At 52.9% G+C, this 11,742-nt stretch overlaps 1 protein-coding gene across 7 annotated transcripts; it reads right to left on the reverse strand.

The window, feature by feature from the left end:
- Positions 1 to 1,694: 1,694 nt before the first annotated feature.
- Cdk5rap3 (CDK5 regulatory subunit associated protein 3) lies at positions 1,695 to 10,801 on the reverse strand. Of its 7 annotated transcripts, none has more exons than NM_030248.2 (14): positions 10,654 to 10,784; positions 10,421 to 10,466; positions 7,935 to 8,066; positions 7,652 to 7,752; positions 7,276 to 7,324; positions 6,487 to 6,665; positions 6,143 to 6,279; positions 5,822 to 5,966; positions 5,350 to 5,451; positions 4,927 to 5,008; positions 4,211 to 4,299; positions 2,984 to 3,189; positions 2,500 to 2,671; positions 1,695 to 2,392 (listed from the first exon to the last, which is right to left on the reverse strand). In NM_030248.2, the coding sequence occupies exons 1-14, from the start codon at positions 10,657 to 10,659 to the stop codon at positions 2,327 to 2,329; spliced, it is 1,512 nt and encodes a 503-aa protein (NP_084524.1). In that variant the 5' UTR covers positions 10,660 to 10,784; the 3' UTR covers positions 1,695 to 2,326. The 7 variants fall into 7 exon arrangements, with proteins under 7 accessions (NP_084524.1, NP_001350184.1, NP_001295112.1 ...); NM_001363255.1 differs by having other exon boundaries at positions 10,321 to 10,466; XM_006534526.4 differs by having other exon boundaries at positions 2,033 to 2,392; positions 7,935 to 8,147; positions 10,654 to 10,801.
- Positions 10,802 to 11,742: the final 941 nt, after the last annotated feature.

The raw sequence follows: 11,742 nt of genomic DNA on the forward strand, positions 1-11,742 counted from the left end.
ATGCTCAGTCAGCCAGCAGGTATCCAAACAATGGGTTTTGGGAAAGGGAGTCCCGGTTTCCTTACAGGAATCAGGGAGATGGGGTTGGGCAGAGGCAGCAGGAGAGAAGTGAACATCAATCCCTGCTATGCCCTTGGCTACGGACTCACATCAAACTAAGACGAAGACTGCTAAGGATGGAGCTTGGCCTGTGGCCTCTCTTTCCCTGAATGGCTTTTAGAACTCTGACAGCTGACTGCTGGGAACTGGGTCTTCAGTTCTGCAAGGAGCCCTGGTTTCTCAGGCCAGGAAGAAGAGGCCTTGGGGGTGCCGTGGTGCTACACTGAGGGTGCTGTCTGCTCAGCTCATTAACCCTTAGGTCAACGCTGTGGCACTGAGGGAAAGGGTCGTGGACCAAAAATGTTCCAGAATGAAGTTAAAGGGGCTCAGAAGCTGACCCCCAAATCAATCAGAACTGTTCCCATAGCCCACACCAGGTGGGCTTCAGTGTCTCTGGTACAACCAGAGGGGTGGCCCACAGGTGTTGGAGCCAAAGGCAAAGCAAGCAGAGTTTTGAAGAACCACCCCAGTACAGTTAAGGGCCTGAAGGAAACCATCTACCTCAGCCTGGGCCTCAGGGACAGCTTATAAAACAGGCCCGGTCCCTCTGAGAACACTTACCCAAACCCCTCTGCTTGCCACAGTGTTCTCATCTGCTCAAAGTCCCTTTGACCTATACTGCTTCCCTTCCTGGGGCACTGGAACCTTGTGGGAGGTCAGGTGTTCATGTCTGGCAGGAACAGGAGCCTCCAAGCCAAATCCAGCCTGGTGCAATCACATGATTCCCTGGGCTTCTCCCTACTGCCTGGGTCTTGTACGCGGTGGTGTCTGTAACAGCTGGTGACTAGGCTGGACAAGGATAGCATGCCTCAGCGAGCTGATAGCTGATGCAGGAGGCTAGCCAGGCAGCCCTTGGAGAAGATGACCACTTGGGAGGGAGGTGGCTGGGACATGCTCAGACTTCAGGAAGGGAACCAAGAGGAGCAGACAGCTGTCCAGGCCTCGGAGCAGCTGCAGACAGGATACAGCCCAGCCACACCACCCTAGGCCCTTCTATCTTTAGGACGGTCTTCTGACACCAGTATCTTTTCTCTCAGCTCTTAGGCTTCTAACTTCAGCTTGATTCCTCCAAAAGGAGGTGACCAGGCAGGGGTTGGGGGGGAAGCGGTGGGCTGACATTAATCGATAGGAGTGTCTCTGAGCAGTTCATGTGGCCTTATCTCTCTCTCCTTTGGATAGCGTGTGTCCGCCGGAGTCCGCGGGGTCGGTGATTAATAGGGGCCATCACTCACTGTCCTGGACGGCTGAGAGGCAGCGGGGAGGGGTGGCCCTCCCCAGACTGAGATAACAAGCAGCAGGAATAATGAGTGGTGTCACTCCACTTTTCATTGTGATGGAAAGTCATTACGGGAGTCAACGCCAGCGACAAAGAGCCATGAATCAACTGCTCTGCTATGAAATTAAAATCGAATTGCTGGCCACCCCCAGCCCCTATCCTTCCTGGGAAACAGGGATGGGTAGGTGGCTTGGGAGAGGGGTGCTATCCTGGGGTGGGTCCCACGGGAGAGGGGTGTTATCCTGGGGTGGCTCCCACCCAATCGCAGAGCAGGCAGTTACGGGCAGGAAGTGGACAGGCAGCCAGTAAAGGTGACAACTCTTGTCTCCACCTTGTTTATCAGACCCTGCCTCCCCAAACCACATTTCCCCCTGACTAGCCAGTAAGCAGTGATTAAGAGGAAAAATACACCTCTGCAGGGTCTCACAGGGCAGGCTGACTGCTCCCCCTGGGCTGCCGACTGGGGCAGGACAGCATGAGCCTGGTGACAGAAGGGGGCAAAGCTGTACTGGCCAGCCCCAAACCACATGCTGAACCATTTATAAATGCTTATGGGGTCAGGTACCACCAAAAGCCAGGAAGAAAAGCCTCTAACCTGGGGCTCTACAATTGCTCAAGGCCTCCTTGGATCAAGAATTAAGAAAACATGTGCACAGCTTCAACTTCAAGCAGGCTCAGCGTGGTGGTGCAAGTGACTGCCAGCCACGAAGGAGAGTCACTTCCTTTTATTAAGCCTCACTTGACAACTAGAAGCAGCAAGTGTGCCTTAAGGCTGACAGGCCAGAGCCACTCAAGACAACTGCTTGCAGAGATCATGGTGTGACCCTTCCTCATGGCTCTGTCTCCAAGTCCGCCTGACTTCTTGCTGGTGAGGCCCAGTAGCATCAGCCTGGGCTGTCCCACCTCCTCCTGGTAGCTGGGAAGGAGGGTGGAGGACACAGAGGGAGCGCGTCACAGAGAGGTCCCCATCAGGTTCACAGGACGGCCACTGTATCTCTTGGAGATGTCGGCTTCAATCTGAGAGAAAGAGAGCGGAGTGGGCAGGGAGCAGACAGGCCGGCAGGTTTCTCGGTCTGTGGAAGCGGAGGGGTTCTCCCCCGGGGCAGGCTCCCGGCACGGCTCACCAGTTTCTGCAGCTCTCTGGTCTTCTCCAGCAGCAGGTCCAGCTTGGGCTCCAGAGCTGCCTGCTCCTGAAGCGCCTCCTGCTGCTTCTCCACCATCAGCTCCTTCTTCAAAGCCAACAGCTGCGACTGCTTCAGCTTCTGCTGGAGGAACTCTGTCACTCGGTCCACATACCTGTGCAGATGGAGAAGCCTGGGAGGCTGTCTGCACTTAACTGCTGGGCCGGTGAGGCTCAGGAAGCTAATTCCCTCCTTGGCCTCCCCTCCCCTCATGGCCTCCCTCCTTTTTCTGGTAAGGAATATAAGCCACTCCAGATTCCTCTCAACTTAGGAACCAGGTTCTGTCTACAGACATTAATCAACCCTACCCTGCGCTACTCCCAGGAGAAAGCCATGTACACAGGAAGGAGGAATCATGGAAGAGGAAGAAGACAAGGGGAGGAAGCTCCATTCGAGATGGAGAAACACGGAATCATGGAAAGCCAACCTTGGCGAGGCCAGAATCATAAACAGGTGCTGCATCCGCAGACTGGTGAGCCGGCCGATCAGCTGCTGCAGCGTGGACACCAGGCTGAGCATCTTCTCTTTGGTCTGGCCCTGGAGGATGGCAGGAGCCAGCTGGAACTGGCTCACGGACAGGATGTCGGCCTCCTCGCTCATCTCTACTGCTCTCTGAGACAAGAAGATCTCAAGCTGAGGAGGGAAAGGGACTTCGTTCAGACCAAGAAAGGAACTCAGAAGCTGAGCCCCCCCCCCCCACCCCCCCCCCGCCCTGATGTGAAGAGCTAGAGTCCAGAGGAGAAAGGCTGTCTCCTGTGCATCACTCTACTGCTGGAGACCCTGCTCCTACAGCATGGGCTCCTTTCGGCGAGCACCTCTGGCATGGACACCTACAACACGGGAGCAGGTGGCCGCCCTGTTCCTCTAGACCCCATGCTGACCTGTGCTAGCCTAGCCCAGCCCTCCATCCTTTTCTCCAGCCTATGGGAACACACTGAGATTCCTAGGGCAGGTACTAATGTTCTCTCCATGGGAGCAATGAGAGTGCTTGAGAAACTTTGGATTCAAAGTCTAGAAAGAGTATGAGCTGCAGCCACATCTAAGATGTAGTCTTTATGAGTAAGTTCATCTTGGGCTGGTTAGAGGGCCTGATGCCAAGCCTGAGAACTTAGGGTTGATCCTCAAAACCCACATGGTGAAAGGCGACAGTAATGACACCTACAGTTGTCCCAATTTGATCTCTACCTGTGGGCTGCGGTACACATGTGCATATGTGCACTCACAAATCAATAAGTACAAGCCTTAAAAAGGAAAAAACAAATCTTGCTGTATTATGAACACTGGGTATCTTTTGTCCCCCTCTCCCCTCATGGCTACAAAATGTCTCTTCAAGGGGAAAGTAGAGGAAACCAGATAGGCACAGAATTTTCAGGAGGTTTGCCATGTAGCTACTCGGTTCTTATCTGCTCTTCCCGCTAGAATACAAGCTCCGCCGAGGCTAGGCCTCTGAACGTCTTTGTCACTGCTCCATTGCTACTGCCCAAGATGGAGCCAGGAACTTTAGAGATGTCTCATAACTATGAGAAGAACAAGGGTGTTGGGGGGAATCCTAACTTGTTAGGCTCTGCTCCAGGGTACTGAAATCAGTCCGGGCCCTTCCCTCCCATCAGCAGGAGGCATCAGAAATGAAGCCACATCTCCCAGAAGGCAGTACCTCCATGAGCTCATCAATGAACTGATTCCGAGTTTCAGGGTATTCCAGAAGAGTCAGAGCGTCTGAGCCCCGAGCTACACCCTCCGGAGCTGTCAGAAAGAGAGGCAGAGACACGAGGATGGGTCTGAGAAGCCTGTGGGTTACTGTGGACAGACTCTTCTCAGCCCTACCCAGCCTTTCCCCCTTGTTCACACCTCTCGGTTCTACTTGGGTCTGGCCGATAAATGCACAGGCAGAGCCAGAGGCGGCTGGTGGCGAGGCAGGTAAAGTGTCATCCTGCACTGCCCTCTAGTGACACAAGTGACTGCTACAGCCTCTCTGAAGATTTGGGAGAGGGAGGAGTCCACTTCAGACCTGGAGCCCAACCAGTCTCTTAAACAATCTACCAAAATGACTGGCCCACATTCAGTCTCTAAAACATACAGAAATTGGTGGTGTGGGCCTTTAATCCCAACACTGGGAGTGAGTTTGAGGCCAGCCTGGTCTACATAGAGAGTTTCAGGCCAGCCTACAGTGATACTGTCTCAAAAAAGAAAGGGGGGTGGGGGGAAGCAGGGAGTTTTTAGATCCCATCCCTCTCCATTCACATCCTAAACAAGATGTACTTTTAGTTTTTGAGACTCGGTCTCACAGGTTGTTCAAATTCACTGTAGCTACAGATGCCCTTGAACTTGGGCTCCTCCATTCTCCAGGACTGTAGGGGACAGGGCACCTACCCTCAGTTCCTGTCTCCAGCACGGTGATCTCTGAAGCAGCAGCAGCATCGTCACCCCAGTCTATCTTGTCAGCCCCAGCATCCTGAGGAACAGCAAAGACTCAGCAAGTTGGAACCGGTTCCCCAGTGCAGGGACCCAGAGCAGACTAGAGGCCCTGAAGGGTTCAGTGACTGCACCGTCCAGTCTGATGCAGTGGCAAGCATGGCGGAGGGCGTGGGCTTTGATGACGCCACCCTCCCTCCTGACTGGTCAAGGGCTTGCATTCATACACCCCAAGTCCCAGGGGAAAAGAGCCTACGCTAACGCCTCACTTCTGTGACTCTGTTTCCCTCAGGATGCGCCTGGCCTTACAACTGGGAACGGTCCCACGCACAGATGTTTTTCTATGGTTGAAGCAGGACCGCTTAGAAAGAAAGCTCTAACCTTGGCCTCTGACTCCAGGGAGATACCCCAGTCTATTCCAGGAGTCTCAGCAACGATGCCAGAGTCGGAAACAGCTTCCACCCCAAAGTCACCCCAGTCGATCTAAAGAGCAAAAAAATAAGTCAGTGCAAACAAGGTGGGCAGAGAGAGGGAGAGGAGTTTGCCTTTCTTAGGTCTCAGTGCCGTGCAGAGTCATGCAGTCAACTGCACGGACCTCCAGGCTCCCACGAGAAAGGGCAGTTTCACCGAAGGACTCCCCAGGTCAGCAGGAGCCAGTGGGCTGAGGTGTCTACCATTTGTCTGCACTCTGGTCTCAGGAAAGCCAGGAAAATCAAAGGGCCTTTGGGTCCGCCTACCCGAGCCTCGCTCACCCAGCTTCCCTTACTCTTCACTATGGGAAGTCAGGTCAGGGCTCGGGCTCCGTGTGGATGGGAAACAGCTCCCACGCGGCTCCTCAGAGGCCCTGTCTTACCTCATCCTCTTGCACCTGCTCAGGAGGCTCCTCCAGCTGTGGTCGCTCCACCACAGAGGGCTCTGTCCCCGTCCTCCACTCATACACCGTCGAGTTTCCCTTCTTCTGCACATACCGCAGCATGGGCAGCACTTGCTCTGTGGGGCTTCAACAGAGCATGGTCACGGAGCCTCTCTTGGGAAGCCGGCACAGGCTCCACCCTAATCACTGGTCCACGAGTTACCAACACAGGTGGCGTGCCATGTGGGATAATCCGAGTGGAGAGGAGCCAGAAAGACCCGGGAAGGCACCCCTTGCTCAGGGTGGAGAAGTTCTCCTTACCTGTCACACACAAACTCCACACAGGCCTGGTACAGGTCAATGGCCTCCCCCAGGGACTGAGCCCCTGCCCCTATCTCAGCCAGCTGACTTGGCAGGTCCTTCACCAGGGCCAGAAGTTCTCTTCGGACATTGTCTCCCTAGGTTGAGAGAAGGGAAGGGTTTGGTCACACATGGTGGGAGATGGAAACTATCGAGTCAAACAAAACATTCAAAGACTGTAGGAAGGTGAGAGAGACCCAGGCCGGGCACAATCCAACTGAGAAAGAAGCCCGCCAGCTGCAGTGGAGTTGAGCCCGGAGAGAGCCAGTCCCAAGACTGTCTGGCTGCAATGAAGTGCTGCTCACCGTGATGCCATACTGTTTGCAGGAGTGGTAGAATTGCTCTCGCATCTCAGCGGCCCCAGCCTGGCCCTCCTCCTCCTTGCGGCTGTATTCTTGCTGCAGTTGCTGGCACTTGGCAATCTGCTTCTTCAGCGAGGGGATCTCATAGCTGACATTCCGAACCAGGAGGCTACAGAGTTCCACTGAGGAAGGCCCAGGAAATTGACTGTAGGATACCCTTGCCCTGAGGTGCACACAGATGCCCTAGCATGGTGGAGGAGACGGGGGCTGGCTTCTCAGCCTCTCCATTCCTAGCTATGGGACCCAAGACAAGTTGTGTACCCTCTCTGCTTCAATCTTTAGCTGCCGAACAGGGACTATTGTGTTTTCTCTGTGGATCCATATAAAACAAAACCCAGAGTGTTTGGTATACATTAATAATTACAATTATTTACTATTCAGAGTCATGATCCAAACTATAATCAACCATTAGTTGCTTCCTCTCAGGCTCCCAATATGGCCCACACATCACAGGATGGCCCCCACACACAGCGAGGGTGGGGGCAGTACGCACTACCTCCCCAAGGGAGAGAGACAGGCCAGATGACTGTTCAGTAGGGCACACGAAGGTTCACTTCCTGCCTGATTCTCCCTCTCATGGAGCACGTGCAAAACCGTTTTTCACACCTACAATCAGGCAACATCTGCGCCGCACCCCACTTCCTTCCAAGCTCTCTATCAGCTGGCTGTTTCAGAGCCACAGCATCGTGCCCGCCCCCTCATGGATGCTTGGCCCCTTTAGGGCAACTTTACCTAAATAGGTGTTGTCCTTCTCATACAGGCTTACGATCTCCTGCCAATCCTGAGAAGGAGAGCGAGGACATCAGCCAGGGGAGCAGCCACAGCTTCCTCCCAGCCAAAACCTGCAGAGAAGGCTGCCCCGGGCCTCCTAGCATACCAGACACAAACTCCTCAACTTCCTCCAGCTTTAACCTTGGCTGGACCACCCACATAATGATGAGACTGTGACAGTGATCCCCGACGGTCAGGATGTGTAAGCCCAGTGGACAGGTCCACTTTGGTATATATTATAGGGACAAAGATCAGGCATCTTGGCTTGTTCACCAGTGAGACTGCAGAGGCCGTGGATGTCCCCACCTGCACACTACCAGTCCTTGGCCATACTCACTTTCATCCGTTGTGAAGAGTACCGGCCAAAAATATTTTTGGTGGACGCCTCGGTGCCTTTAAGAAGGTCCACTATTCTTAGGCAGTGGAAGTAATGAATGTCTAGAAAGTAAGAATGAGGACTCTCAGAATTCCACCTCCCTTCCTCTCCCCTTGGCTACTGCAGGTGGCTGACCCCTGTACTCTGCTGCCAACCAGCATCTGCGATTCAGAAAAAAAATTCTCACTCTGGGGGCCACCCTGGTGACTCCAGGAAGGGGGGGGGGGGGTTCCAGATCACTCACAGGATCCAGAGAGCAGCTGGGCAATCTCCTGGCTCTCTGGCATGTCCTGGATGGCAGTGTTGATTTTTTCCCGGATGGTCAGCACCAGGCTCTGCCATTTTAGGTTACAGTGTCTTCTGTCCACCAGCCAGTCTGCACGAGAACCAGCCGGTCACCACAGCCCGCCATACCACTAACTGCCCACTGGGAATTCACTGGTTCAAGTGCCACATACTGGATATTGAACAAAAGTCTTTGTATTAGCTAAGAGAGAGGAATGGGAAGAGATGAAAAGACAGACAGACGCAGAGAGTCGCTTGGGCTAAACAGTCCCTGGCGCCCCGGCTTTATCCCCGTATGAGTTTTACAGAGCAACCGCCTTAACACAGGGATAAAGGAAAACTTTAAATTGGTCCCAACATGAAAGTGCCACTTTTGACCATTCTAAAGTCTCCATAATATTTTGCTTCTGTGTGTAATTATATCTTTCGTGTTGACAGAGGGTGCTGCTCAACTTCCATTTCCTCGGGGCTGGGATTAACCGCCACAATGGAAAACACAAGGTGGTTATGCCAAGTACCGGATGAACGAACAACTGCAAAGCCCCTAACACCTACCGCGCCCCGAAGGCTGGAGGGTGCTGACGGTTTATTTATTTATTTATTTATTTATTTAAGGCAGGTTCTTTCTACATAGCCCTGGCTGTTCTGGAATTCACTATGTAGACCAGGTTGCCCTCTGGAATTCACTACATAGACCAGGTTGTCCTCGAACTCACAGAAAGCCTGTTTCCCCAGTGCTGGGATTAAAGGTGTGCACTATCATGGCCCAACCTAGTCGCTCGTCTGTTTTTTTTTTTTTTAAAGATTTATTTATTTATTATATGTAAGTACACTGTAGCTGTCTTCAGACACTCCAGAAGAGTGGAGTCAGATCTTGTTACAGATGGTTGTGAGCCACCATGTGGTTGCTGGGATTTGAACTCCGGACCTTTGGAAGAGCAGTCGGGTGCTCTTACCCACTGAGCCATCTCACCAGCCCCGCTCGTCTGTTTTTAACTTTATTTACTCTGTATGCACATAAATGTATGTATGCACATGTGCCACAGCTCACAAGTGGAGGTCAGACGACAACTTTTGAGATCTAAGCCTCTCCTTCCATCACAGGGGTCCTGATGCTGACCTCAGGTCATCAGACTTGCCGGTAAGAACATTTACCTACTGAGCCATCCTGCTGGCTCTCAGTTCCTTTCCATCTCTCTGTACCTCAGTTTCCCCACACATCAGATGAGGCCCTATGCACCGAGCCTTGTGCCTCGCAGTGGCTCACAAAACCTTAGTGATTTCATCTTAACAAAGACAAGTATAAAATAGCAGCGGGGATGGAACAAATGCTCCATGGTGAGCGGTGTCCTACTGGTTCTTCTCAGGACTCGAGGACAAACTGGCACACCCAGGTAGATGCAGCGGGTGCCCATACACTATGAATACATGGTGGCCCGTGCCTGGCAGGCACTTGGGAGGACTCACCAGTGTCCATCAAAGGACTGAATACTCCCTCTCCTTTAAAACAAATCTTTCAACCGCTTAATTTCTCTCAAGCAACAACAGTATCAGAAATTCTGACTCTGAGTTCTTCTCAAGTTGTCAGAAAGGAAAACAGCAGACACCAGAATTCCTCCAGGGGCTGAGGTCGGCAAACACCCTCTTAAGGACGTGTTACCAGTGGACTGGCGTATCTGGTGAACACAAGGGCCAGGGGCTGTACACACCCCCAGAAGTGACAGAATGAGGGATGTAAGCCAGATGCAGAGACTGCCTGGTCACTAAAAGGTCTTCTTGTCTCTCTGTCATTTTCTTTTGAAATAGTGTCTCTCCATGTAGTCCTGGCTGCCCTGGTGCTTGCTATGTGGCCAAGGCCTGCCTCTGCCTTCTGAGTGCTAAGACTAAAGGTTTTTTGGGGGGGTGGGGGTGGGGGGCGGGGAGTACTAGGCTGGTACTTGCTATGCAAGCCAGGCTGTCTGAGAACTGCCACCAATCCTCCTGCCTCGGCCTCCCAAGTATTATGGTTACCAGTGTGAACCACCATGGTTGGCATAAAAGGTCTGTATGTGAGTCTTAGGGCCCTCTTCTCCCTAAATCCAAGGAGAGAAACTTTTTAAATAGATGGGAGAGGATTACCCACCCCAAATAATGCAAAATGCATGAAGACAGAACCAAACAGACTTAGGTTTCAAATGGATCAGCCATTTGCTTAACTGTCCATCTTTAACACTATCCATTTGTCCTGTGTGCCTGAATACGATTTGATACTACGTGAGAAACGTTAAAAGTAGAAAACACGGAGCCAGTACAGACTTTCCATGCTTCCTTCCTTGCAGAGCAAACAGTTCGCTGGAGTAAAGCACCTCAGCTGGGACTTTCACAGCTCCTGGCTGCTGGTTGGTGACAGGGGGCAACTAGCAGACCTCCCCCGAGAGCCGACCGCGCGGGGGCGCCCTCTCCTACCGAGCAGCTTGCTGGTCTGGATGTCGATGGGCACGTGCTGATGGTCCTGGTGGGAAATACGACCGGGAGGGAGGGCGTGAACGCGGGAAGGCGATGCGCCTCGCGCGCGCTCATTCCACGAGTCCAACCGCCACCCTGCAGGGGCAGAGCACCCGACAGAGGACGGGAGGACTTGAGGAGGCAGGACAGGAATCCCAGAGAAGACCCAGTTTCTCCAGCCCTGGTCCCCACACCTGCATCCTTTCTCCACTTCCGCTTCCGGCCAAAGACCCCGGCCCAGCCTAGCACCAATCCTGAGCGGCTGTGCTTGAGCCTCAGTTCCGAAACAAACCGGCCTCCTTCAGCCACGTCGCCGTCTTCAGCGGAGCCAATCCAAGACCACGCTCCGCCCCTCTGCTGAAAGCCCCGCCCATCACGATGTTCTGATTGGTTGAGTACCGGAGGGGCGGGAGAATAGCTGACAGCCAATGGAAGGCGAGAGGCGGGCTCCGGCCGGGTGATCTCCAGGAAGGGATGTTACACTTGCACGATGGCGGTAGGGGGCACCCAAGAGCCGTTTTAGGCTGCTTTTTCATCAGCCTGGCGCGGAGCCCCCAGCTAGAGAACGAACACATGCGCGGAACAGGTCCTAGCACCTTCCCGATGGCGTTTCGAAAGTAGTTAAAAAAAATACTTTCTTCCCACCATTTTCTCCCTTTACCACATATAGAAGGTCACAGGTCTCTTGAGGCTCTCGTCACATTTTGTCCTCCCATTTATGATAAATACGATTTTTGAGCACCCGATTCTTGTTGGACGACTGGGACAGGGAAGGGAGAGGAAGCAACACTCATTGAATAGTAAACAAAAAGTTGCGTGGTGGCACACGCCTTTAATCCCAGCAGGGAGGCAGAGGCAGGCGGATTTCTGAGTTCGAGGCCAGCCTGATCTACAAAGTGAGTTCCAGGACAGCCAGGGCTATACAGAGAAACCCTGTCTCGAAAAGCCAAAAAAAAAAAAAAAAAAAAAAAAAAAAGTTGCAGAAGGAAGGATGATGGCGGGTGTTCCTGGTGGAGTGGAAAGGCTGTTTCTGATGGAAGAGACTGCACAAACTTTAAAACTACAGCTGCAAGAGTGGTTCAGGGAAAGACAAGCAGGGGAGACCGGCAAAATATACGTGGTCCAAGACAAAGTGAAGTGCAAGGTCCCTTGTTTCACGAGGGATCTCAAGAGGACACTACACAGGTCTCCCACCTATAGCTGACCTCAGACCCACCTCTATACAGTAAAAGGTTTAAGGCAGTGACCCGGGAGGAGGCTGTAAAAATATAAGGATCGTAACA

This window comes from Mus musculus, chromosome 11 (genome assembly GCF_000001635.26).
Source record: "Mus musculus strain C57BL/6J chromosome 11, GRCm38.p6 C57BL/6J".
NCBI lineage: Eukaryota > Metazoa > Chordata > Mammalia > Rodentia > Muridae > Mus > Mus musculus.